Below are 26,152 nucleotides of genomic sequence, written 5' to 3'. Positions count from 1 at the left end.
ATTTTATTTATTTATTTATTTGACAGAGAAACAGCGAGAGAGGTAGCACAAGCAGGGGGAGTGGGAGAGGGAGAGGCAGGCTTCCCACTGATCATGACCTAAGCCCAAGGCAGATACTTAATGACTGAGCCACCCAGGCACCCCAGGAAATTTATTCCGCAAGAGACTGAGAAAAATTATAAATAACAAAAAGTCAGATATTGACATTGTTAATGATCTGAGAGTTTGTTATGATGCAATTGACAAGGAAACTTGGTTATTTCTGTGACACGTAACACTTCAAAAGACAGAATATCGAGTGATGATGACCTTATCCCAGAAGGTAACATACCAAACAGACAAACCTGATTAGTCAATGAGACTTTGTTCATGATTTTAATCTTGGGGAAGTTTGTTAAAACCTCAAAGTTATAAAGGGCATGCCTAACTAGGATTAGGGATGTTAAAAACATGATAAAGGCAGATAGAAACTGGTTTCTCTGGGCAGCCAAAGAAAAAACAACTGTTGACATTTTGTCATCAAGAGCAGACCAACAATTCAAGAACACGCGTCTTTTTTGAACTGAGAGAAAGCAAACTGTGAGTCTTCTACCAGTGTTCTTTAAGATCCATTCATTTCAATCTTTGTCTCTCCTGACCACACCTACAATTCCTCTCCAAGGATTTCCCTTCAGAAAGCTTGTACAACTTTCCTTTGTATTCAGATTTTGTCCCAAGTCATTTCTTTCCAAACAACCAGTCTCCTGCAAGACAAAATTACCTTCTTTTACCTTCAACAAAAATGTAGTCCCTTTCCTTGTATCTTTCTTAGTATCTCCTACTTTTCTACGTAGAGTTGTTTCCCTAATTCCCATCGGTCGGTCAGTCTTAATTACATTCTACATGAGTAGAATTTTTTTTTTTAAGATTTTATTTATTTATTTGACAGACAGAGATCACAAGTTGTCAGAGAGGCAGGCAGAGAGAGAGGAGGAAGCAGGCTCCCCACAGCAGGGAGCCCGATGTGGGGCTGGATCCCAGGACCCTGGGATCACAACCCGAGCTGAAGGCAGAGGCTCTAACCCACCGAGCCACCCAGACGCCCCTACATTAGTAGAATTTTGCACTCTTAGAAACCTTCATCTCCCGTGAAGATGAAGTACTAACCAACTGTGAACTGTTACGTCAATTCTTTATTTGGGGGCGCCTGGGTGGCTCAGTGGGTTAAGCCGCTGCCTTCGGCTCAGGTCATGATCTCAGGGTCCTGGGATAGAGTCCCGCATCGGGCTCTCTGCTCAGCGGGGAGCCTGCATCCCCCTCTCTCTCTCTGCCTGCCTCTCCATCTACTTGTGATCTCTCTCTGTCAAATAAATAAAATCTTAAAAAAAAAAAAAAGATTTTATTTATTTGAGAGAGTAAGTGAGCTTGTTTGGAGGTTCTAGCAGGGGAGCGAAGCTCCTCGTATACCCTTGACCGAGGAATGGTCCTCTCCTCTCTCATCCTCTTCGATGGAGCCCACAGCTTCGGGAGGGACACACACGGAGCCATGAGGGAGGAAGGGGACACTAGCCAGCCAGATCAGCCGAATCAACCCTGGTGATCAATGGGGTGACATTGATGTCACAGCCAGAGAGAGCACAGAGAGCAAGCAGGGGCAGCAAGAGGGAGAGGGAGAAGCAGGCTCCCCTGCTGAGCAGGGAGCCCAATGCAAAGCTCAATCCCTGGACTCTGGGATCATGACCTGAGCCCAAGGCAGCAAGCTTAACCCACTGAACCACCCAGGGGCCCCACACCAGAATTCTTTAGATGGCAAATTTATGAACCCGTTAAGCACAAAACATGTTTACCAACAGACCCAAATATCCTTTGTTTTTTGTAAAAAGTCAAAAGCATAAACCTATATCCGGGTAATTGATGCGTTAGCACTTTATCCTACCTGGAAAAGACGTAGGTGTGCCGTGAATTTAATCCCATTTACTGTCCCAGCAAAACGATTTTAAGTTTCAGATTCCTAAAGACTTTGAAAGCTATACCTTAATTACCCTTTGACAACTTTGAGGCAGACAAGATTAACCAACCTTTTAAGTCGTCTTCTTGCTAACAAATTGCAACAGATCCTACGGGCTTATTTGACCTTCAGCAAACCTTGATAGAATCCAAGTTTCTCGTTTAGTCCTGGTATCTTTAAAGACTTAATCTTAATTCAATCACCAAACTTAGTTTACATGCTGAATTCTGTTCCACTGGGGGATCTTCCCCGTTGTCATTTTTTACCGGAGACGCTGCTGGGGAACTCTGGAGTGGGTGGTGTTAGGTCTAGCGGGGTGCTCTTCTTGCTCCTTGACCGTGAGGGGAGAAAGGGCATGGTGCCTGAGGCACTGAGAATGATGGTCTAGAAACCAGTTATGAAGGCCGTGCCAGAGGTGGTGCAGAAAGAGGAGGAGTACGGGGAGACAGAACAGGCAAAGTGTTACCAGAAGGTTGAGAAAGGGTTCCCGGTTTTAGAGCTCATCAGCTCCCACAGGGAAGCAGATAACCATGTTTTCCCACCAGCAAGGGGGGAGGGGTTGGTCAGTCCATGTCAAGCCAGAGAAGATGGAACTTCCCTAAAACAAAGGGAATTTCCTGCAGCTGCTTGGGAATATTCCTTGAAGTCCAACCACAGTTGACTCCAATTATAGCCATTAACCTAAGAAATGAGTGAGGGAGAAGCCCTCATGTCTATTAGGAGGAACACTGACAAGAGTCAGGTTCCCCTTCACTAGAGAGGGCCTGTGTTTCTGGCACTCTGGGTTTATCTGCAGGAGGCCTGTTTAGATCATTATCTTCCAGCAGGTCAGGAAAGCGTTTACTAGCCAGACACCTTTGGGCAAATACTTTCTGCCCTGTTTCCTGCAGGTGAGATCTAACTGACTGATCCCACTGTGGCCATGAAGGGTTACAGGAGATCAGTCCTTTCCTAAATTTTGCAATCCGAGTTGTTTTCAGTGAGTTAAAAGACATCCCACGGGGCACCTGAGTGGCCCATCCGGTTAAGCATCTGACTCTTGATTTCAGCTCAGGTCATGATCTCAGGGTCATGAGATCAAGCCCTGCGTCCAGCTCTGCGCTGAGTCTCCTTATCCCTCTCCCTCTCTTCCTCCTCTCTCTCTCTTTCACTCTTAAAAAAATGTTACTAAGGGAACCGAAGAAGAAGCCTAGTATTGAGGCCATGCTCCCAGATAAGTAAAGAAATTTCATTACTGTATCCCACCCCTAACTCCTGGGTGGCGTCCCACTCAGGACATGTCAGAGGTCCCAGGGTGTCGAAAGCAACTGGAGGAATCCCCCGAAGATTCAGAATCACTGTTGATCACCATCCTGCCCTCCCATGAAGGCATTCCTGCCCTCAACGGCCCCATGGGAGGGATGCCTGTGTCCGTCCCCTCCCCAGCACATCCTAGGCTGCCGATGGGTGCCCAGTGAAGGGACTGAAATTTTCTGGGCTGAGCCGTCATATGGCCTGAAGTTTGCCTACTGCCCTGCCACTTTTTTTTTTTTTAAGATTTTATTTATATTTATTTGACAGAGATCACAAGTAGGAGAGAGGCAGGAAGAGGGAATGAGGCGGAAGCAGGCTCCCCATTGAGCAGAGAGCCTAATATGGGGCTTGATCCAGGACCCAGGGATCATGACTGGAGTCAAAGGCAGAGGCTTAACCCACTGAGCCATCCAGGCACCACAGCCCTGCCACTTTTAACCCATGGAAAATAATAGAAAAGTTTTATAAAGGGGAAATTACCAAATACTGTAATTTAAGTAGTAAGTAGAGGACATCGACGGAAAACAGCAAACACAGAAATCCACCAAAGGGGCGCCAAGCAGGCTTTCTGCCAAGCAGAGCCACCAGGTACGCCCCCACGCAAATTTTTTTAAATAAATAAAAATGTATGAAGGGGCACCTGGGTGGCTCAGTTGGTTAATGTCTGCCTTTGGATCGGGTCATAATTTCAGGGCAGAGGCATGCTGAGGGCAAAGCCAACAAGATTTGCCAAGTGATCTGATGTACCTTGTGGAAGAAGAGAAAGAGAAAGGTCAATAGTAACTCCAGCCACAGTGTTGGAATTGATCAATTCACCTGCTCATCTATAAACTCATCTCCACAACGGGTGTGGTAGACACTCTTGGACTCAAAGCTGTTGATGGAGGGTTTAAAGGAGCTATAGCAGTCCTGAAGTATAAATTGTGTAGTGCCAACCCCCCTAGAAAAATATAACAATTGTTAGCTATTGTCCTGGACTGCCCTCTTCAAAGTGGATCTTCATCTCATCCCTGATGTTTTCAGCTGGTGTTTCATTTTGTTTTCACACTGAGTTCTACCCTTACAGAAGGCAGGAATTAGTTGTAGGTATCTTTGCATTCCCAGTTTATGTCCCAGTGCCTGAACATTTATGGCTTCTTGTTGACTGTGTTCTTGCCAAATCTCACTGACACGATGCTTTTACAAATCTATATCCTTTGGTCTCCCCAATACCTCGGGTTCCAATTTTCCTAACCTATGAGGTCCATTTTCCCCCTAATGTATACTCTTTCAAAGACACGTTAACATTTATTTGAGCACAGTTGAAAATGAAAGAGGAGAGGGAATACCCAGGAGGTAGTCCTTGGTCTTCCTTCTGTTGTCCCAAGTTCTTGCTAGAAATAGAAACTTGCTTAGTCCATCAGGCAAACAGGCTAACCTGCAATTAGCAGGTCTTGCTATTTTTTTTTTTAAATCATTTATTTAAGTAATCTCTACACCCCATATGGGGCTCAAAATCACAAACTGAGATCAAGAGTCACAGGCTCTTGGGGCGCCTGGGTGGCTCAGTGGGTTAAAGCCTCTGCCTTCAGCTCAGGTCATGATCCCAGGGTCCTGGGATCAAGCCCCGCATCGGGCTCTCTGCTCAGCAGGGAGCCTGCTTCCTTCTCTCTCTCTGCCTGCCTCTCTGCCTACTTGTGATCTCTGTCTGTCAAATAAATAAATAAAATATTTAAAAAAAAAAAAAAAGTCACAGGCTCCACCTACGGAACCCACCACGTGCCCCATCAGGTCTCCTTTGAAGGCAAGTTAGCAAAGCTCCCATTATCACAGTACTTTGGACTGTCCTATTCAGCCATCTGTCTCACTCCTCACCTCCCCAGGATCTCGCCCAGGAGAGTCTGTAATATAACAGATATTCAATAACCATTCTCTAACACTGTTGGGTCCCAAAGGGAAGGGTGATTAACAAGAGTTGGTGCTGGAGAAATAGAGCATTGATCACGAAGTGGAAATGGAGAGTTTGACTTATGGCTTAAATTTGTTTGTTTGCTTACTTATTTACCCCTCCTTTGGCTCATCATATGGAATTACTGTTAGTTCCTTCATACAACTATCTTTATCTGAAATCGATTACTTATTTGCAAGTGTGTGTGTGTGTGTGTGTGTTTTTTAAGTAAACCATACACCTAACACCTAGGGGCACACTCAGGACCCCAAGATCAAGAGTCACATTACTTATTGCATATTTATCACCTGCTGTAATGGGAAAGCAGTCTCCTCTATCTTGCTCTAATAAGATAGGAATCTCCTCTGTCTTGGTCATAAGTGTATTTTTTTTTTAAGATTTTATTTATTTATTTGACAGAGAGAGAGAGATCACAAGTAGGCAGAGAAGCCAGCAGAGAGAGATGGGGAAGCAGGCTCTCTGCTGAGCAGAGAGCTAGATTTGGGGCTCAATCCCAGGACCCTGGGACCATGACCTGAGCGGAAGGCAGAGGCTTTAACCCACTGAGCCACCCAGGCGTCCCTCATAAGTGTATCCTGCTAAAACATAGTGCCTAGAACATCTCCCAATAAATAGTTCTTGAATGAATGCATGACCACAAGGAAATTAGCAAGAAGCATTTTAAGTAAATATAAACGTAGTCATACTTTCTTTGCCTTATTTATGATTTATGAAAGTTGGTAAACTTTGGGAAAATTGGGTAACATGAGAAAAAAGTAACCAAGGGAGAAATGCTTCCTTAAGTAGTTGGGCTTTCAAGGAAAGAGGTACTCTAACCTAAATGCATCATTTGGGTTTTCATTGGGTTTGTATCCCCTCGAGTCCTAGAGGGAAGAGCTAGCTCCTTTATTTCTATTTCTTTACCCCTCGTCAGTAACCAGAACACTGCCCAGAAAGTAAAGGGCGCTCAATAAATATTTGAGGAATGAAAGAACCCGGCAGGAAACTAAGAATACACACTTACGAGCGAATTGGCTCCGACAGGTTGTAGTTCCTCCCCGGGGCAGGAGGCGGCGCCAGCGTTACACCAGCCTGGCCGCCGGCAGGTCTTGGTCCCTCCGGCAGACCGTCCAACGCTAGGCCCCGAGGCCCATGCGGGAGCTAACCAATAGAAAGCCGTCTTAGTTGTCGGGTCTGGCAGAGATGCCCAATGGCCGCAGCGGGTGTAGGCAAGGGGCGGTGCGACGGCGAGGGGCGGAGGGAAGCGGTTAGAGGTGGGAGTTGGCGTTGCGGGCCGGGCGGGGGCCGCGGAGCTGCGATGCGGACGGGGCCGCGGCGGTGACCCGAGCTGCCGCCCGACATGAACTCGCTGGAGCAGGCGGAAGGTAGAGTGGGCTTCCTGGGTCGCCCGGGCAGGTCCCGGGCTCCTCCCGGAAGCTGGAGGGGCTAGAGTCGCGGAGACCCCGCCCCGGGGAGAGGAGGCCGCGAAGGATGGACTGAAGGGGCCGGGGCCGCGGGGGCCTCGGGGCGGCCGGAGACGGCCGGACTCTGGTTCCCGCGCGCGTGGCCTGCGCGGGCGCTGGGGGACGTTGCGTCAGCTCTCCCATCCCCCCAGCTCAGAGCGGGAGCCCCTAGTCTGGGCAACTTTTGTTTTTTATTCATTAACAGGCATTTCGCATTTTGCGGTTTGTGTATGCTAATTCGCCTAATTTTTATTTCGAGAGCCCCGGGAAATGGACCCGTAATTCCTGCTGTGGTTTCTGGTTTACTGTCACAGGAAGGGAGTGGCGTGGTCTCCTTGTAAACTTTAAAAGACTCGATTGGGGGAAGATAGCCCACCTCGCTCCCTCAGGAGCACTTTGGACGCCCCTTTCCTTAGGCCTCCGCGCTTGAGCTCTGATAGTGCCCGGTGGGTCACCTGTAACCCATTCTGTGGGAGGAAAGGGGAGGGTCTCCACACCCACCCGTTAGCCGAATCAGAAACCCAGCGAGACCGGACGCGAAGCGTAGCGGTTAGTGACACAGAAGGGCTGGAAATCGGAATCGGGTCGTTGCGGTCAAAGAGACCTCGAAGACTTTGATGTTAGGGAAGAAGTTGTTCTAGTAGAAGGTTCTTGGTTCCGGCAGAATTAAAACTCGACCTGATTCTGATCCTTTTATTTGCAACCCCCAAAATTCTAGCTTTTGGCGCCGGCTGAGGCTGCTGCTGATTTTCCACATACCATTTTACGAAGCTCCTAAAAGTGAACCAGCCAGTTTCCTTATATGTGAAATTGGAATTAAAGAAACGTAATGTTTCTGTCAAGTGCTTAAAGCTGTCCTAGTAAACGAAGTAAACAGTGCAGTGATACATGTAAGTTGGTGTGTAAGACCTGAAGCAGTTAGAGTATCTAAAATTTCATCTTAATGGATGCAAACTAGTAAGAGTGGCTCAATTGGAAAATTGAAATCTTTTTACCTAGATCTCAAGGCTTTTGAGAGGAGACTTACAGAATATATTCATTGTTTGCAACCTGCCACTGGACGTTGGAGAAGTAAGTTCTTGAACGTTTCTTTGGAAAATAAACTGATAGTTGGTACTTTTCTCTCTGCCTGGCAATGATTTGCTTTTGTGTAAACTCATTTACTAACAAATGCTTTACTAAACCATAAGGTTTCCTTGGTGTTCTGACAGTGTGTGAGTTTTTTTTTTTTTTTTAACTTAGTAACCAACGCATCCTAAAGAAAAAAGTTTTTAAGATTTTATTTTTAAGTACAGCCTTTGTGGGGCTCGAACTCACAACCCTGAGATGGAGAGTGGCAGGCTCTACCGACGGAGCCAGCAGGCACCCCCACCAAAGAAATCTTTAAGGAAAGGAAGTGGCTCTACTAAAAGGACAATATTTCATATGGTTGGATTTTCATTTTTCCATCAAAATACATGCACTTTTTTTATTAAGTATTAATAAAAAGTATTAAGTAAATTAAACAAGTAATATAAACAATATAAACAAGTAATTTAAAAGTATTAATATTGATAAACGACACACAAAAACTTCAGGAGGATCTTTAGCAGTTTTAGAATTTGCCTACAAACTATCGAAATAAAATTCTGTTGAGGAAAATCATATTTAACATACACCAGCAAAGGTTATGAAATCAGCTTTGGACGATTTTGGCAGACAAGGAATGTGTTGCTTTGCAGCCTGTCCTGGCAAACAAATTCACCTTGCAACTGGCTTTTCAAAATGTCATGAGTACTGTAAAATAGGGTTTGAAAAAATGGTTATTGCCCCATGGAAATACTTAGGAAATGCAGATAAATATGTAAATGATGACCTCAGCAAACAAAATGCTTTGCTAACTTACGTTGGGACCAGTTTTAGTTTCTTGGACATGTGTTACTGAAATTTAATTCCTGCCAATAGGGAAGTACAACAGCACATGTTGAAAACATGTTTTATTTCAAAGTATAATTCAGGGGGCGCCTGGGTGGCTCAGTGGGTTAAGGCCTCTGCTTTCGGCTCGGGTCATGGTCCCAGGGTCCTGGGATAGAGCCCCACATCGGGTTCTCTGCTCGGCAGGGAGCCTGCTTCCTCCTCTCTCTCTGTATATCTCTCTGCCTACTTGTGATCTCTGTCTGTCAAATAAATAAATCTTTAGGAAAAAAAAACCAAAGTATAATTCAGTTTGTGGGGCCAGAGAGCACTGTTGAAGTTAGGAGCCTTTTTCTGGGTCAGAATTTTTCATGGTATTTTTATTCGATCTATTTGCAAAGTTCTGTGTGTATGCTGTGAGAGTTCTGGTTGGTCAGAATTTACAAGTAATGATTTTCTCAGGTTCTTTGGCTTAAGGGAGGAATTACCCCTAAAACCTTACTTCACTGCTACTTGAAAATCTTTTTTAAAATGTATATGATGCTATGGTATCTTACAATATAGTGAATATACTTTACTTTTCCTGTGATTCATGGTCTCAGTGCTTACATACAAATGACACCAGCTTTGTTAATGTACAGCGAAAAGTATGTGTTTGAGTCCCTGCCAGTGGGTTTGCTTTTGCTTTTGTTTCTTTTTTCTTTTTTTAAGATTTTATTTATTTGACAGAGAGACAGATCACAAGTACAATTAGTTAGAGGCAGGCAGAGAAGGTTGGGGGGGGGAGCAGGCTCCCCGCTGAACAGAGAGCCCACGTTAGATCCCAGGACCCTGGGATCATGACCTGAGCTGAAGGCAGAGGCTTTAACCCACTGAGCCACCCAGGCACCCCTGCTTCATTTTTCAAAAGAAAAATCTGTGTAGTATGACGTATTTCTTACTGGAAATACCGCATTATAAGAAATTTTTAATCTGTTCTGAAAATATAATTCTGAAATTTTGATTCTGTTCTTAAATACCTAAAATGAGATTGTTTTCCTGTGATTTGCCACTTCTAAAAGTAAATCACCAGGAATTCTAGGTAAAGTTTTATGTTTCTATTGCTCTTTGAATCTTGGTCTTTATATTTTAAAACTGTATGTGTCCTAACTGAAGGACAGTACCTTGATATCCAGAATCTTAACTAGGTCATGGTGCCCCTTTATTATTTTCTAGTAGTACCACTTACTCCTTTTTTTTTTTAAATTCCTTTCTTTTTTTTCTTTAAAATTTTATTTATTTTTTAAAACATTTTTTAGAAGATTTTATTTGTTTATTTGTCAGGGAAAGAGAGAGAGAATGCACAAGCAGGGGAAGCTGCAGGCAGAGGGAGAATGCAGCTCCCCACTAAACAAGGAGCCAGAAGTGGGACTCGATCCCAGGACCTTGGGATCATGACCTGAGCCAAAGGCAGCTGCTTCACCGACTAAGACATCCAGGCATCCCTAAGATTTTTTTTTTAATATTTTATTTATTCGACAGAAATCACAAGTAGGCAGAGAGGCAGGAGGAAGCAGGCTCCCTGTGGAGCAGAGAGCCCGATGCAGGACTCGATCCCAGGACCCTGGGATCACAACCTGAGCCGAAGGCAGAGGCTTAATCCACTGAGCCACCCAGGCGCCCCCTAAGATTTTATTTTTAAGAAATCTCTACATCTACCTTGGGGCTCAGACCTACAGCCCTGAGATCAAGCAAGAGTCACAGATTCAACCAGTGAAGCTACCCAGGCACCTCTGTATCATTCATTCTTGAATTTTGTTTAGGATCTATTTAGAATTCCTAAAATAATTCTAGCTTAGTGAGGAGAAAGTTTTCTGAGTTCTATCATCAGTAATTTCTACCCTGAACTTCCTTTAAGTCTCTGAAGAAAACCTGACACTGATCAGTGTGCTCCACATTCTTGATAACCAGCCATTTCAGCAGCCGTTGTTTAAAGGCAGAATCCTCTAGCCAGGATTCTCATTGCATTCATAAAGGAGTCATTGTTTGGTTTGTTTACGTAGAAAATGAGAGGTGTTTTTGTTTTTTAATTTGAATTTGTAGGATCTGCAAAATCAGCACAGAGCATGTCAAAAGTTCCTACTGCTTTTAATTTGTTGATCTTGGTAAGTTCTGCCTAAAGTAATAATGGGAATAATATCTTTCTCAATTACTAAGGTTCATAGTATGTAAGAGAATTCCTCAGAGTCATACAACAAGTTTCCTAATTCCTCAGTCAAATGTATTTTCCATTTAATAAAGTGCTACATCCTTTGGCTTTCATTGATTAGGAATTGGTGGTATTAGTATAAATATATTAACAGCTTATTTCCTTACTAATTTCGTGTTTATCTTTCATCAGTGCTTCTTATAGTGGTATCTGTCTGCACAGCTACTGGTGCCTGGAACTGGTTAATAGATCCCGAGACACAAAAGGTAGAAGTTTTGATTTAAAATCTTTACTGGATTAAATGAGATAATGTAGCAGTGCTTTGTTCATTGTAAAGTATTACCCAAATGCTACCTATTATTACTAGTAGTGACATTAATAATTATATTAAATACATGCCTTTTATTAATTTGGTTAAGAAAATCTTTGGTTGTGTGTTGTAGATTAAGTATCTTTTACAGGGAAAAAGACCTAAGAAATACCCACTTCCACTACTTCTTATTCATTTCTGAACTTCTTACGTATCTTTCTACATTTCATATCCATAATTTGTACATATTTCAGTATAAAAATTGTATTCTCTTTTGTTCATTTAATATCATCTGTGTCAGCTTTTAAAAATGATAAAATTTCATTTTCTTCTGTGACTTAAATTTGGTAGTACCTTTCATCATGCCACAAAGTATTTGAAATGTCTTCACAGGAAACATGATAAAACAGCAAAATTTTAATGTAATAAAACATCAAGATCGAGGGGAAAATAAAAAGATTAGAATAGAGGGTCAAAGGAAGGAAACCAGGTCACAAACAAGGTCATATGGGCCATCACGCTTGCCAGAATTGAGTTGTAAATTATTCTCTGAGTTACCTCATCCATAAAGTCACAGTTGGTTCCATGGTTTTCCTTCTCTTTGAAAAGAACACATGTATGAGTTCCATAAGCTAGCAAAGATTTTGTTCTCCACGTTTATCTTTAAAAAAATTTCCTGCCTGAAATTTAATATAGGAAACCCTGAGAGAACTCCCATTGGGCACTGTACAAGAACATCCCTATACCGAATGCAATAAAAGATTTCATAATGTTATTTCTGGAAGCATCCTTTTGATCAAATATGATAGAATGTTTCTCAGAATTCTACTTCTTTCCACTAACTTGTGCCTTAATTTCAAACTGAGTTTTTTATTTATTTATTTGTTTGTTTGTTTGTTTGTTTTTAAGATTTTTTATTTATTTATTTGACAGAGAGAGATCACAAGTAGGCAGAGAGGCAGACAGAGAGAGGAGAGGAGGAAGCAGGCTCCCTGCTGAGCAGAGAGCCCGATGCGGGACTCGATCCCAGGACCCTGAGATCATGACCTGAGCCGAAGGCAGCGGCTTAACCCACTGAGCCACCCAGGCGCCCCAAACTGAGTTTTTTTTAATTAGAGAAGCAGTAGTGTCCAGTACTTCAGTGATGGTTTTTTTTTTTTTTTTTTTCCTCAGTGCAGCTTTATTTAGGTAATAGTGGTATTCTAATTTTTCTCAAATTTCAAGCCCACATCCCTTTTTATTTATTTTATTTTATTTATTTATTTATTTTGCCCACATCCCTTTTTAAACTGTAATTTTAAGACTGCTTCCAGTAGCTTTATTTATAACCTGTTGGTTTATACAAAAGAAAAACCTAATAGCAAAGCTTTTGTCAGCAATCCAGATGGCAGTTTAGGCAGCCAGGGGTTTATTTAGCATGTAGTCTCCCTGGCTTTATCCATTGGGGTGGAGATATAAAAGAATAGGAGGTAGGGGAGACTGGTGATGGAATTTTACATTAATAGAGGGGTTTTTATGGCAAATAGGAAACTCTCTTGTGTGTTCATTTATAAAAGTCTGCTCTTAAGGCTCTGCTTGGTGTTCATCTTCAGGGGAAGAGTGAGGGAGGCTGGCAAGAAGATTGAAAAGGTTTATCTTGGGAAATGAATCTGACTTCTAATTGGGAAAAATATAAGCTGATTTCAGCTAGTTGAGATCTTAATAAAACACAGAATTAAATGTAATTTGAAATAGACCCAAAACTCTGTAGTTAATGTAATTTTCTAAATTAGGTGAGAATATAACTATTAGCCTAAGGGTTAGCTCTTTAGATTTCAGTATTTAATAACCTCAAAGCTGATAGGAGTTTTAAGCAGCAATTGTCTCTAGCAGGAGTTGCAAGCTCAAAAGTCAGTGCGTGATTATCTGGAAGAATCCAAGGAGAAAAGGAATAGAGCAAGCTAGAAAGTACATGAATGCCTGATCTAAAGGGGGAACCGATATTTAGATGCAGTTGATCATTGCTGTGGAGGAAAGAAGGGCGATGTTGACTGATCTAATTAAAATTAACGTGTAAGACACTACATGTGCTTACATTGTGCAGGCCACGTGAAATCTAGCTGGCCTGTGGGAATTAAACTCTCCTTGAAGGTTTTAAGAAGACATTCCTCTGGATTATTAACCTTTTCAGAATTTCATCCTTCTGGGAGCTTCTTCCCTTCTGATGTTGTCAGTCTCTCATTTCTTCATTTGACAAATTTATTTAACCAGTAGCGTACTAGGCCAGCTGCCTGCTCTTTTTTGTAAGTTTAGTTCTTGGTCTTGAAGTATGTATGCATCTCTTGGTGTAAGAGTGGAGTATAGATGCCTTTGGCTTAGTTCTGTTGCTCCCATTTAGTTCCTAGTCCATTGGATTTCTTTTTCCAGACTCTAAACACATCTTTTTTCCTCTTTCAAACTAGAGTGCTATCCCCCCAGTAGTCTGGCTTCAGTGCCCACTCTTGTTTCAGTCCTGGATCCTAGACTCTTGTGTTACATACTCTCGTCGTCTTATTTCCTGCTGTCATCTCTTATGCCCAGATCTGAAATTAGCTCTTTGTTTCTCTTAAATGCTCATTCTTTTTTTTTTTTTTTTTTTTTTTTTTAATTTGAGAGAGAGGGAAAGTGAGCACGGCAAGTGGTGGGGGAGAAGGACGGAGAGAGAAAGAGAATCTTAAGCACATTCCCAACTGAGGGCAACACAAGGCTTGATCACAACCCTGAAAATACAACCTGAGCAAAATGTAAGAGTTGTATGCTCAGCTGACTATGCCACCCAGGCGCTGCCCCCCCCCCCTTTTTTTTTTTTTTTTAAGTTTTATCTAAGTAATCTCTGTACCTCCTAAGGGGCTCAGACTCTCAACCCCAAGATCAGGAGTCACATGCTCTTCTGACTGAGCCAGCCGGGTGCCCCTAAATCTACCTTCTTTATAGGTAGCTACTAATCATCTTTCCCTTCTTGAGGGTCCTCTGTCCATTTATTTATTTATTTATTTTTAAAGATTTTATTTATTCATTTGACAGACAGAGATCCCAAGTAGGCAGAGAAGCAGGCAAAGAGAGGAGGAAGCAGGCCTCCTGCTGAGCAGAGAGCCCGATGTGAGGTTCGATCCCAGGACCGTGGGATCACGACCCGAGCCGAAGGCAGAGGCTTTAACCTACTGAGCCACCCAGGTGCCTCTAAATAAATAAAATCTTTAAAAATAAATAAATCTCAGTAGCTTCAAAACCAAACTCACTTTTTGCTTCCACAGAGAGGGGAGGATTATACTGGAGCTGAATCTTCTGGGGCCATGTAGGAGAGGAGGAGTACGGTAGCATGTATGTGGGTGCAGCAGGAAATGGTTGGACTGGGACCAGGTTATGAATGCTAGAGGCTGCCCCAGTCCTGAAAGGAAGCTTTTCAACGGGGAGAGTAACTATATCACTTCTGACTTGTGTTTTCATTGACTTCAGACCCAGAGACCTTATCTTCACTCGTTCAGCAGTATTAATTGAGCATGTACGTTTGCCAAGCAAGCACTATTTCAGATACTGGAAGAACAGAGATGCACAAGACCACGTCTACTCCTGTGGTGCTTACAGTCTTGTGCTTTTATATATGTGTGTGTGTGTCTGTGTGTATTTAATCTTTATGTCCAACATGGGTCTCGAGCTCATGACTACTGAGGTCAAGAGACATGCTCTGCTAGCTGAGCCAGTCAGATGTGTCTCATCTGCTTTTTAAATTGTTTTTTTTTTTTTACCAGGGAGAGTTTAGTAAACATTTTGGTAGGATGGTTTTTGATTATAAGAATGAATTTTTAATGGTTAAAGTCTTTGAAATTGATGGAGGGAATATTGCTATATTATCTTGCTATGTTAAAGATACAAAATAGAGAACTGGTTTTATTTTATGGCACAGCAAAACAGAACTAGGATTATTTTAAATTCTTCAAATCCTCATGTTTCAGATGATTAAAATCCTACGTATATTTATGCATAAGTGGGGAGGTAAAAATTAGTATTGTTCTGAGATTCTGAACATTTTTATATTTCAAACTCTTCTTTTCCAGGTGTCCTTCTTCACATCTTTATGGAATCACCCATTTTTCACTATTAGCTGTATTACTCTAATAGGCTTGTTCTTTGCCGGAATACACAAGAGGGTCGTTGCACCATCAATGTATCCTTTACCAAAATTGACTTTTATTCTCTGAATGAAATTAAAGCACCTTTTTGATCATCTGGGTGTTGTTTTAAAAGCTTATTCTTCATATGATAAATTTTCCTTTGACCACATTTTTTCAGCATAGCTGCTCGATGTCGAACTGTATTAGCAGAATACAACATGTCTTGTGATGATGTGAGTATTGTTTACATTAGAAAATTGTAGATGTGCATGAAAGGACTGAAATGTTTTGGTTTAAATAATGCAGACATTAATAAATTGTCTGCATGGGGCATCTGGGTGGCTCAGTCGGTTAAGCGTCTGCCTTCGGCTCAGGTCATGATCCCGGAGTCTAGGGATCCCCAAGTCCTACATCAGGCTCCCTGCTCAGCAGGGAGTATGCTTCTCCCTCGGGTCCATTCACCCTGCTTGTGCTCATTCTTTCTCAAATAAATAAATAAAATCTTGAAAAAAAATTGTCTGCATGGATTAATAGTGGAGATATTCCTTATAGTATTGATCTTAAGACCTATATTTATATCTCAGAAATTGAGATGCATCTAATGATCTCTAGAATCATACAGGTCAACTGGTAGAGTTGACAGTATCTTTTTTTTTTTTTTTTTTTTTTTTAACACGTAAGCTGTATGCCAAGTATGGGGCTTGAACTCATGACCCTGAGATCTAGAGTCACATGCTGTACCCCTGAGCCAGCCAGGTACCCCCAGTTTAATCTTTCTTTTCTTTTTTCTTTTTTTTTTCTTTTTAATTTATTTTAGAAAGAGAGCACAATCAGGGAGGAGGAACAGATGGAGAGGGGGAAGCAGGCTCCCCCCTGAGCAGGGAGCCTCTTGTGGGGCTCCAATTCAGAATCGTGGGATCACAACCTGAGCCCAAGGCAAATGGTTAACTGACTGAGCCACCCAGGCACCCCTCCCCCCAGTTTAATCTTAATGACATAGAATCATGATGTGTCTTATGATTTGTTTTTAAGATTTTATTTATTTATTTATTTATTTGGCAGAAAGAGAGAAAGACAGTGAGACTGGGAACACAGCAAGGGCAGTGGGAGAGGGAGAAGTAGGCCTCCCACCAAGCAGGGAGCCTGATGGGGGGCTTGATCCCAGGACTCTGGGATCATGACCTGAGCTGAAAGCAGACTCTTAACCACTGAGCCACCTAGGTGCCCCCAAACCGACTGTTTTTTTTGTTTGTTTGTTTTGTTTGTTTTAAAAGAATTTATTTATTTATTTGACAGGCGCCCCCTGACTGTTTTTAAAAGTTAATCATGTGTTGATATACTAGAGTATCTCATGGGTTTGATTCACTTGTTTTATTTATAAAGGTATTTTTACCTTCAAGTTAAAAAAACTATCAAATAGGGGTGCCTGGGTGGCTCAGTGGGTTAAGCCTCTGCCTTCGGCTCAGGTCATGATCTCAGGGTCCTGCGATCGAGCCCCACATCAGGCTCTCTGCTCGGCAGGGAGCCTGCTTCCTCCTCTCTCTCTCTTTCTCTCTCTCTGCACCTGCCTCTCTGCTTGCTTGTGATCTCTCTCTGTCAAAGAAATAAATAAAATCTTAAAAAAAAAAAAAACTATCAAATAATACTTATCCAGTATAGAAAATAAGAATAAAGAGAAAAAAAAGATACTTAGCCAGGAAGGCCACTAGATCATTAAAGAGAATAAAGACTAAATAAACACTTTCATTTTTTAAAAAATTAGAGGAAGTATATTATTTCAAGTCAAAAGGGGAGAAATGGGCTAATAATGTTGAGGTAATTGGCTTTTCATTTGAGAAAATAATGAATTTAGATCTCTTCACATCAGTTAAGAAGATTAAATTCCAGATAAAGTTTTAAATATATTTAAAAAGACATACCTATCTCATAAGCATTAGAGGAAAGTATATATGAATGGTTTTTGTTTTTTAATATTTCTTTATTAGTATAATAAGTAATAAAACATGCACATGAGTTGGGGGAAGAGTAGAGGAAGAGAGAAACCCAGGCAGACTCCCTGCTCGGTATGGAGCCCAACATGGAGCTCGAGATCATGACCTGACTTGAAACCAGGAGTTGGACGTTTAACCCACTGTGCCACCCAGGTGCCTCAGAGATGAATATGTTTATGATCTTGGTGTAGAAAAACTTTTTAAGACTCAGAACAAAAAACCATCATGGAAGAGGTTGGATACCTTTAATTGCACCAACATTTGAAAATCTCGTACAGCAAAAGGCAAGAAAATTAGCAGTGATTAGAAGAAATTGTTTATGGGGCGCCTGGCTGGCTCTGTCGGTGAGCATGTGACTCTTCATCTCAGGGTTGTGAGTTTGGGCCCCATGTTGGGTGTAGAGATTACTGGGGAAAAAAGTACATATAAAACGAAAGTATTGGCAAGATATCTAATAGAGGATAGAATGTAAAATAAAGGCCTATTAAAAATCAATAAAAAAAGATAAATAGTACATTTGAAATGTGGAAAGAGGTAAGGCATCTCACAGAAGTGGGACTACAGATAGCCTCATTTGTAATTGGGGAAATGGACAGTAAAACTGAGTTATCTTTTTCTTTTTCTTCTCTTTTTCCTTTTTAAGAGAGAGAGAGAGTGAGAGCGAACATGAGTGGAGGGTCTTGGGGGGAAGCAGAAGGAGAGGGAGAAGCAGACTCCCCACTGAGCAGGGAACCCATCACAGGGCTTGATCCCAGGACCCTAAATTATTACCTGAGCCCAGGGAAGATGCTTAACCAACTAAGCTGCCCAGGTCCCCTTAAAGCTGAGTTTTCATTTGTCTTACCTACCTTTACATTGGTAGAAATTAAAAATCCAGTGCTGTGGTAAAGTAGATGAACCCATGCACTGCTTGTTGAGAATATACACTGGGATAGCCATGTTAGAGGGCAGTTTTCATCATTCCTGTAAAATGTAAAATTGGCATGCCTCATGACCTAACCATTCTACTTCTCTCCATCTGCCCTTGGTGGGGACCATCAGTCACATGCACACGAGGAGGCAGGTACAAGGTCATTATTGCAACATGCTTTGCAGTAGGGAAAAAATGGAAAACAGCTTTACATTTCCCAATTAGGGGATGGTAAAATAGGCTGAGGTATAGCCACATTGTAGGAAACCATAAGTAAATCTGTCAGTATGGCCATGGAAGGCTCTGCAGGGCATAATGTGAAGTATAAGAAGTAAGTTATTAGATGATATACTCAGTTTGGGATTTTTTTTTTTTTTTAGTTTTTCAGTTTTTTTCCCCCAGTACCATTTTCTTTTTAATTCCAGTATAGTTAATATACAGTGTTATATTAGTTTCAGGTGTACCATAGAGTGATTTCAGCACTTCTGTACATCACTGTGTGCTCATTATGACAAGGGCACCCCTTAATCCCCATCATCTATTTCCCCCGTCCCCCCACCCACTTCCCCTCCTGTAACCATCAGTTTGTTCTCTGTAATTATGAGTCTTTTTCTTGATTTGTGTTTTTTTCTTCTCTTGTTTTTGTTTTATCTTAAATTGTACATATGAGTGAAATTACACAGTATTTGTCTTTTTCTGTTTCACTTAGCATTATACTCTCGAGCTCCGTCTATGTAGTGCAAATAGCAAGGTTTCATTCTTTTTTGTGGCTGAATAATACTCCAACGTGCATGCGGTTTGTGTGTGTGTATCACATCTTCATCTGTAAGAAAGTTTTTTTTTAAGATTTATTTATTTATTTGACAGACAGAGATCACAAGTAGGCAGAGAGGCAGGCAGAGGGGAGCGGGAAGTAGGCTCCCCGCTGAGCAGAGAGCCCCATGTGGGGCTTGATCCCAGCCAGGACCCTGGGATCATGACCTGAGCCAAGGCAGAGGCATTAACCCACTAAGCCACCCAGGTGTCCCCTGTATGAAAGTTTTAATTATGAAAATTTCCAGACAAAAAAAAATGGAGAGTATAATAAACTGTGTCCCCACTGGTCAGTGTCAATAATAATTAGCTCATGGCCATTCTTTTTTTTTTTTTTTTTTTTTTTTTTTTTAAGATTTTATTTATTTATTTATTTGACAGAGAGAAATCACAAGTAGGCAGAGAGGCAGACAGAGAGAGGAGAGGAGGAAGCAGGCTCCCTGCTGAGCAGAGAGCCCGATGCGGGACTCGATCCCAGGACCCTGAGATCATGACCTGAGCCGAAGGCAGCGGCTTAACCACTGAGCCACCCAGGCGCCCAGCTCATGGCCATTCTTATTTTATGTGTACCACTGCCCACCTTCCTCCATCAGATTATTTTGAAACAAATCCCAAGTCATATTTTTTTACCTTCAAATATTTTAGCATGTTAGAAACACCAGATTTTATTTAAAGTTTGATTTATTTATGGGGCGCCTGGGTGGCTCCGTGGGTTAAAGCCTCTCCTCAGCTCAGGTCATGATCCCAGGATCCTGGGATCTAGCCCCGCATTGGGCGCTCTGCTCAGTGGGGAGCTTGCTTCCCCCCTCCCTCGCCTGCCTCTCCACCTACTTGTGATCTTTGCATATCAAATGAATAAATAAAATCTTTTTTTTCTTTTTTTAAGATTTTACTCATGTATTTGATAGAGATCACAAGTAGGCAGAGAGGCAAGCAAAGAGAGAGGGGGAGGCAGGCTCCCTGCTGATCAGAGATCCCAATGCGGGGTTTGATCCCAGGACCTAAGACCATGACCTGAGCCGAAGGTGGAGGCTTAACCCACTGAGCCACCCAGGCACCCCAGAAATAAAATCTTAAAAAAAAAAAAAAAGATTTATTTTATTTTAGGGAGAAAGGAGGAGGGGCTGAGGGAGAGAGAGAATCTCAAGCAGACTCCCTGCTGAGCACAGAGCCTGACACACGGGCTTGATCTCATGACCCCGAATTCATGACCCAAGCCGAAACCCAAGAGTGGGACGCTTAACCGATTGAGCCAGATGGCTCAGAGACATCAGATTTTTTATTATTTATATATGTGGATGTAAATCATAGAACCCAGTCTGGAAGAGTTCATGCTAAAACTGTTTTCTTCTCTTAAGAGGGCTAGAATTTGAGATAAATGGAAGGAAGAATTTTAGCTTATCTATATTTGAAAACATTTTAAATTGTTTGCTTATTTTTTAAGTAATCCTATACCCAACATGGAGTTTAAAGTCATATCCCCAAGGTCAAGAGTCATGCTTCACTGACTGAGTCATTCAGGTTTTATGTATTTGATTTTTTAATAAATTACATGAATGTCTTTTCATGTAGTTTAAAATAGATTAAGACCTTGGGGAGTGCCTGGGTGGCTCAGTGGGTTAAGCTTCTGCCTTCGACTCAGGTCATGATCCCAGGGTCCTGGGATCGAGCCCCGATTTGGGCTCTCTGCTCAACAGGGAGCCTGCTTCTCCCTCTCTGCCCGCTGCTCTGCCTACTTGTGATCTCTCTCTGTCAAATTAATAAAATCTTAAAAAAAAAACCAAAAACCTTGGGTGAAACAAATAGTGGTCTTTTTACACAGTGGAATACTGTGTATTGTGTATCATAATAATATAAAACAGTATAGACTGCTGGGACATAATAACATGGATGAATCTCAGAAGCACATTGAGTGAAAGAAGTAGATGCGAAAGAGCACATACTCTCTGATTCCATGTGTTTAAAGACCAGAGACAGGCAAAATTTATGGGAAGTAGTTATATCTATTTCAGGAGTGGGGCTCCCATTGACCAGAAGGGGATGTGGAAGAACTTTCTGGGTGGTGGTGATCTCTGTAGTGTGAACGGGGTGGTGCCTATGTGGGCATATGTGTGTGTGTGTGAAGATTTTTACTTCGTTAGCACACACGCAGGGGGAGAGGCAGAGTGAGAGAATCTCAAGCAGATTCTGCACTGAGCCTGGTGCGGGGCTCAAGCTCATGACCCTCAGATCATGACGTAAGCCAAAATCAAGAGTTGGACACTTGACTGGCTGAGCCACCCAGGCAGTATATAAGTTATATACTGTATATAAGTTATACCTCAATAAAACAGTGAAAAAATTAGCATCAAAGTTCTACCAACATTACCAGGGATATACCAAAAGTTAAACGGCTAAAAATGAAGTTAAAGTGAGAATCTTGTGATCAGAATCTTGACAGCACTTTTAACCCAAGAATCACAGTAACAAAATATTAATGAAACCACCTAGAGTCTCACCAACAAAAGATGTTTTATGTTGTGTTGCCCATTCTCATTTGCTTTTTAGGTATTACGGAGTTTTCAGACCTGCTTCTTTGATCCAGTATTAGGCTTTAAGAGCCACCATTTGGGCACCTGGGTGGCTCAGTGGGTTAAGCTGCTGCCTTCAGCTCAGGTCATAATCTCAGGGTCCTGGGATTGAGTCCCGCATCGGGCTCTCTGCTTGGCAGGGGGCCTGCTTCCCTTCCTCTCTCTCTGCCTGCCTCTCTGCCTACTTGTGATCTCTCTCTGTCAAATAAATAAATAAAATCTTTAAAAAATAAAAGAGCCACCATTTATTGGACATGAACCACGTGCAAAGTCTTGGGCTTTTTATCTACACTATACCAGTTAAGGTCTTCTGTTTTGGGGCATCTGGGTGGCTTAGTCAGTTTGGTGTCCAACTCTTGATTTCAGCCCAGGTCTTGATCTCAGGTTCATGAATTCAGGCCTCATGATGAGCTCCATGCTGGACATGGAGCCTTATTTTATTTTGTTTTGAAAAGCAGGAGGATCTTCCATTTTGTTTAATTACACACTGCCCTATTTTATGGATACCTCATGATATCGCTGTTGGTCATACAGTTGTTTGCAGTTTCCATACTGCATATGTTTTATATTCTCTGCCAGAACTTAAGCTGCAAGAGGATGAGGGAGTGTGTCTAGTTCATTCTTGGATCCCACAAGGCCTGGCCCACAGCAGACACTCAGTAAATGTTGAATGGAAGAATAAGTAACATTTTTTTTATTTTAGAGTATGCACAAGGAAGCACAAGTTGGATAGAGGCAGAGGGAGAGATTCTTCAAGTAGACTCATTGCTGAGCTCAGAACCCAATGCAGGGTTTTATGTCACAACCCATGAGATCATGACATGACCTGAAACCAAGAGTCCGTCGCTTAACCAGCTGACTCGCCTAGGTGCCCAAATTAGTAACATCTTTATGTACAGCTTTGTGCTTGTGTCCTTCAGGTGAACTCCCAAACATGGAGTTATTTGAACTATATGGCATGTACCTTTTCTTTGGGTAAATAACACAGTTGGGCCAGGGCACCTGGCTGGCCCAGTCAGTGGAGCATCTAACTCTTGATCTTGGGAACGTGAGTTCAAGCCCCATGTTGGGCGTAGAGCTTACTTTATTTTTAAAGGTTTATTTATTTATGTATTTGACAGAGAATGAACACTGGCAGGGGAAGTGGCAGGGAGAGGGAGAAGGGCTCAATCCCAGGATCATGACCCAAGCCAAAGGCAGACCGTTAACCAACTGAGCCACCCAGGTGCCCCTAGAACTATATTTATTTATTTATTTGTTTCTTCAGTTTTTAAAAAGATTTTATTTATTTGTCAGAGAGAGCACAAGTAGGGCAAGTAGTAGGCAGAGGGAGAAGCAGGCTTCCTGCTGAGCAGGGAGGCCGATGTGGGACTTGGTCCCAGACTCCTGGGGTCATGACCTGAGCCAGAGGCAGACACCTAACCGACGGAGTCACCCCTAGAGCTTGCTTAAAAGAAAGGGGGGGCAGTTGACCTTACATGACCTTACAGAAGAGTTCTATCTACTTACACTGAACATCAGCAGTGTGTAAGTGTCTAGTGCTCAATCATTGGTTTACATTTTCACATGAAAGTAAAAATTTAATGTTAGTGAAGGAAAAATGTTTTTGCTCAGATACATATACTTATGTTTTATAAATTCCATTTGACAAAGAGCATGGATTTATACATGTTGGGATTTTATTTATAGGATTGATTGGCAGATTTTTAGGTAGCCAGTGGACAGGAAGTTCATCAAATTGTTTTGTTTATTTATTTATTTATAAGATTTATTTATTTATTGGTTTATTTGGCAGAGAGCAAGAGACAGCTAGAGAGGGAACACAAAGGAAGGGGAGTGGAAGAGGGAGAAGCAGGCTTCCCGCTGAGCAGGGAGCCCAATGCAGGGCTTGATCCCAGAACCCTGGCATCGTGACCTGAGCCAAAGGCAGACACTTAATGACTGAGGCACCCAGGCACTCCAAATGGGTTGTTTTAAAGTAAGGATTTTAGGGGTGCCTGGGTTTGTTAAGCATCTGCCTCTGGCTCAGGTCATGTTATGATCCTGGGTCCGGGGGTCGAGGTCTGCATGTGGCTCCCTGGTCCACAGGGAGTCTACTTCTCCCTCTGCCTGCCACTCCTCCTGCTTGTGCTCTTTCTCTCTCTCTCTGTTAAATATATAAATGAAATCCTTTTTTTTTTTTAAAGATTTTATTTATTTGAGAGAAAGAGCTCAAGTGAGTCCACAAGTAGGCAGAATGGCAGGGAGAGGGAGAAGCAGGCTCCTGCTGAGCTGGGATCCTGATGCGGGGCTCAATCCCAGGACCCTGGGATCATGACCTGAGCTGAAGGTAGATGCTTAGCTGACTGAGCCACCCAGGCGCCCCTATAAATAAAATCTTAATAATGAAGATTTTAGGAAGAAAACTCCACACAAAACTTGGAAAACATAACTTTTCATTGGTTAATATTTACTTCATATATTGGGGTGCCTGGGTTAAAGTGGGTTCATTGGGTTAAAGCCTCTGCCTTCGGCTTGGGTCATGATCTCTGGGTCCTGGGATCGAGTCCCGAATCGGGCTCTCTGCTTGGCAGGGAGACTGCTTCCTCCTTTCTCTCTTTCTCTCTCTGCCTGCCTCTGTCTACTTGGGATCTCTCTCTGTCAAATAAATAAAATCTTTAAAAAAATATTTAGGGACACCTGGGTGGCTCAGTGGGTTAAAGCCTCTGCTTTCGGCTCAGGTCATGATCCCAGGGTCTTGGGATCGAGCCCTGCATCGGGCTCTCTGCTCAGCAGGGAGCCTGCTTTCCTTCCTCTCTCTCTGCCTACTTGTGATCTCTGTCTGTCAAATAAATTTAAAAATACGTATATTTAAAAAATATATTTAAACTTCATATAAAGGATGTTCTGGTACCCTTCAAATGTACTTCAAGGCTTATGGGTAAGTGGTGATGTTTTTAATGGAACTGTGTATTGAAAAACCTTTTTCCTTCATTTTTACAGACAGGAAAACTCATTTTGAAACCTAGGCCTCATGTTCAGTGACAGTCTGCACTCATTGTTCTGGGACCTAAAACAGCCTTTCTTCAAATGAGTGATAAAGCAAAAAGCCATAAAGGATTCCTTTTACAGTTGGATATGTGAAGGTCATAGCAACAACTGACAAGAAGTGTGCAATATTTACCCAGATGATCTCGATGATGATGACTCGTCTCCCCCGTGCTTGGTACCTTTGATTATCTGTGTTACAGTATTAGTGTCACTTTAGTACTTCAGACCCTGCAGAGACTTCTGCAGATGAAGTATGTCTGTATGTTACTAAGTTAAACTTAGAAACAGAACCTCATCCAGTTTTTATAATGTATTTTTGCAAACTACTGTAAATAGCAAATCAATGCCAATGTCAAAGAGGGACATTGTGGACTTTGTTCTCCTGCACCAGTATCGTGGGAGCATCCATTGGCCGGCCCCGTGGCTCTTCACACCCAGCTATCGTGCATAGCTGTGCCTTTCATTCTTACATCCCTCTGTTCTAATCATAATGCAAGAAAAACATCAGATCGAGTGTAAACTGAGAAAGACTCCTCTCCATTATGTTGTGAGAAATTATAGATATTCTTCTGAGAAACCATTTTTGTTAAACCAGATAGTGAACTTCAACCACTCTCATGGTAACCATTTCCGGTTTGTTGTTTTCCTTCAATGCTAAATATACTTTATATTTTTTTTAATAATTTTAAGAACACTCCAAAGGCTTCTGAATATACAAGTTTAGTTATAAATTATGTACTGTCTGGGAATTTGATAGTCCTTGTTTTAGATCATTGGATCTTAACGCCGCGGTTGGCGTGCTGTTACACTAGTGTTGCACGGGTGTAATTGATCAGCCGCTCTGATCACGGGGTGACTTGGGAGCGGCTCCCCAAACTAGAGTCTACAATTCTCACTGTTCCGAGAGTGTTAATGACATACTGTGTATGCATTTTAGCCACCTGTACTATAATTGCCCTTAATCTTAAACTATTGGGATTGCTGTAAATATTTTAAAGAACTGGAGGTGCCTTTTACCTGTTTATTAGATGATTTTGAAAAGGTTTAAATTATTTCATGAGCAGTCTTTTAAATTCCATTTAACATGAAGCTGAAAATTCACTCACAGGACAAAAACTTTTTAACAAGGCTACCATTTAACTTAACTGTCCATCTTGGCTTTGATGTGTTTGAGATTTTATTCTTGAAACTGCAGCAATAAGACCCTCTCTGCTCCTACGAAGTCATCAGAGGGTACTCTATGTATTCGGCACAGTTTGATTGTCTGTAAATTTTGTAGGTAAATATGTGCATAAAAATAAATACTTTATATATAATTAGCGACTGGGCTTTTTTTCCTCGATTCATAGAAAGTCTGTAGCACTTAAGGTTAAAAAGCACAATACATGTGTCAGATACAGATTAGTTCCAGATGAGGTCCCTTACTTGAACTGTCTAGTAGAAGGCAGACACTCAACGACTGTGCCATTAAAGACAGAACTAGCACCAGAGTCCAAGTTTCTTGACTGAGATTGAAAAACTGTTGGTGTGTGTGTTGGGGGGGGATACTTAACTCAGGAGCCATTAGAATGTGATCATTAAGAATGTAGATTCTTGGGGCACTTGTGTGGCTCAGTTGGTTAAGCATCTGCCTTCGGCTCTGGTCAC

General features: G+C 42.0%; 2 protein-coding genes across 3 annotated transcripts in view; one reads left to right on the top strand and one right to left on the bottom strand.

The window, feature by feature from the left end:
• LOC309853403 (uncharacterized protein) overlaps positions 1–6,392 on the bottom strand; it is an 86,124-nt gene extending 79,732 nt beyond the window's left edge. For both annotated transcript variants that reach the window (XM_082711342.1, XM_082711344.1), the window contains exon 1: positions 6,232–6,392. The gene's annotated coding sequence lies outside the window, so the exon portion shown is untranslated. The remainder of the gene's footprint in view (positions 1–6,231) is intronic.
• A 69-nt stretch (positions 6,393–6,461) lies between these two features.
• Positions 6,462–25,821, top strand: CNEP1R1 (CTD nuclear envelope phosphatase 1 regulatory subunit 1). The gene is made up of 6 exons (XM_082711349.1): positions 6,462–6,592; positions 7,670–7,741; positions 10,944–11,017; positions 15,135–15,244; positions 15,370–15,424; positions 24,458–25,821. Exons 1-6 carry the CDS (start codon positions 6,568–6,570, stop codon positions 24,497–24,499), a joined length of 378 nt encoding a protein of 125 aa, XP_082567475.1. The 5' UTR covers positions 6,462–6,567; the 3' UTR covers positions 24,500–25,821.
• The last annotated feature ends 331 nt before the right edge of the window (positions 25,822–26,152 follow it).

The sequence above is a fragment of the Mustela nivalis genome, assembly GCF_964662115.1.
Source record: "Mustela nivalis genome assembly, chromosome: 18".
Classification (NCBI taxonomy): Eukaryota; Metazoa; Chordata; class Mammalia; order Carnivora; family Mustelidae; genus Mustela; species Mustela nivalis.
This window is presented reverse-complemented; position numbering and strand designations above follow the sequence as displayed.

Coding starts and splice junctions, on each gene's coding strand:
- CNEP1R1 (XM_082711349.1), top strand. CDS start 6,568: ATGAACTCGCTGGAGCAGGCGGAAG. Junction 7,742..10,943: donor TGCCACTGGACGTTGGAGAA/GTAAGTTCTTGA, acceptor ATCTTTCATCAG/TGCTTCTTATAGTGGTATCT. Junction 11,018..15,134: donor TAGATCCCGAGACACAAAAG/GTAGAAGTTTTG, acceptor CTTCTTTTCCAG/GTGTCCTTCTTCACATCTTT.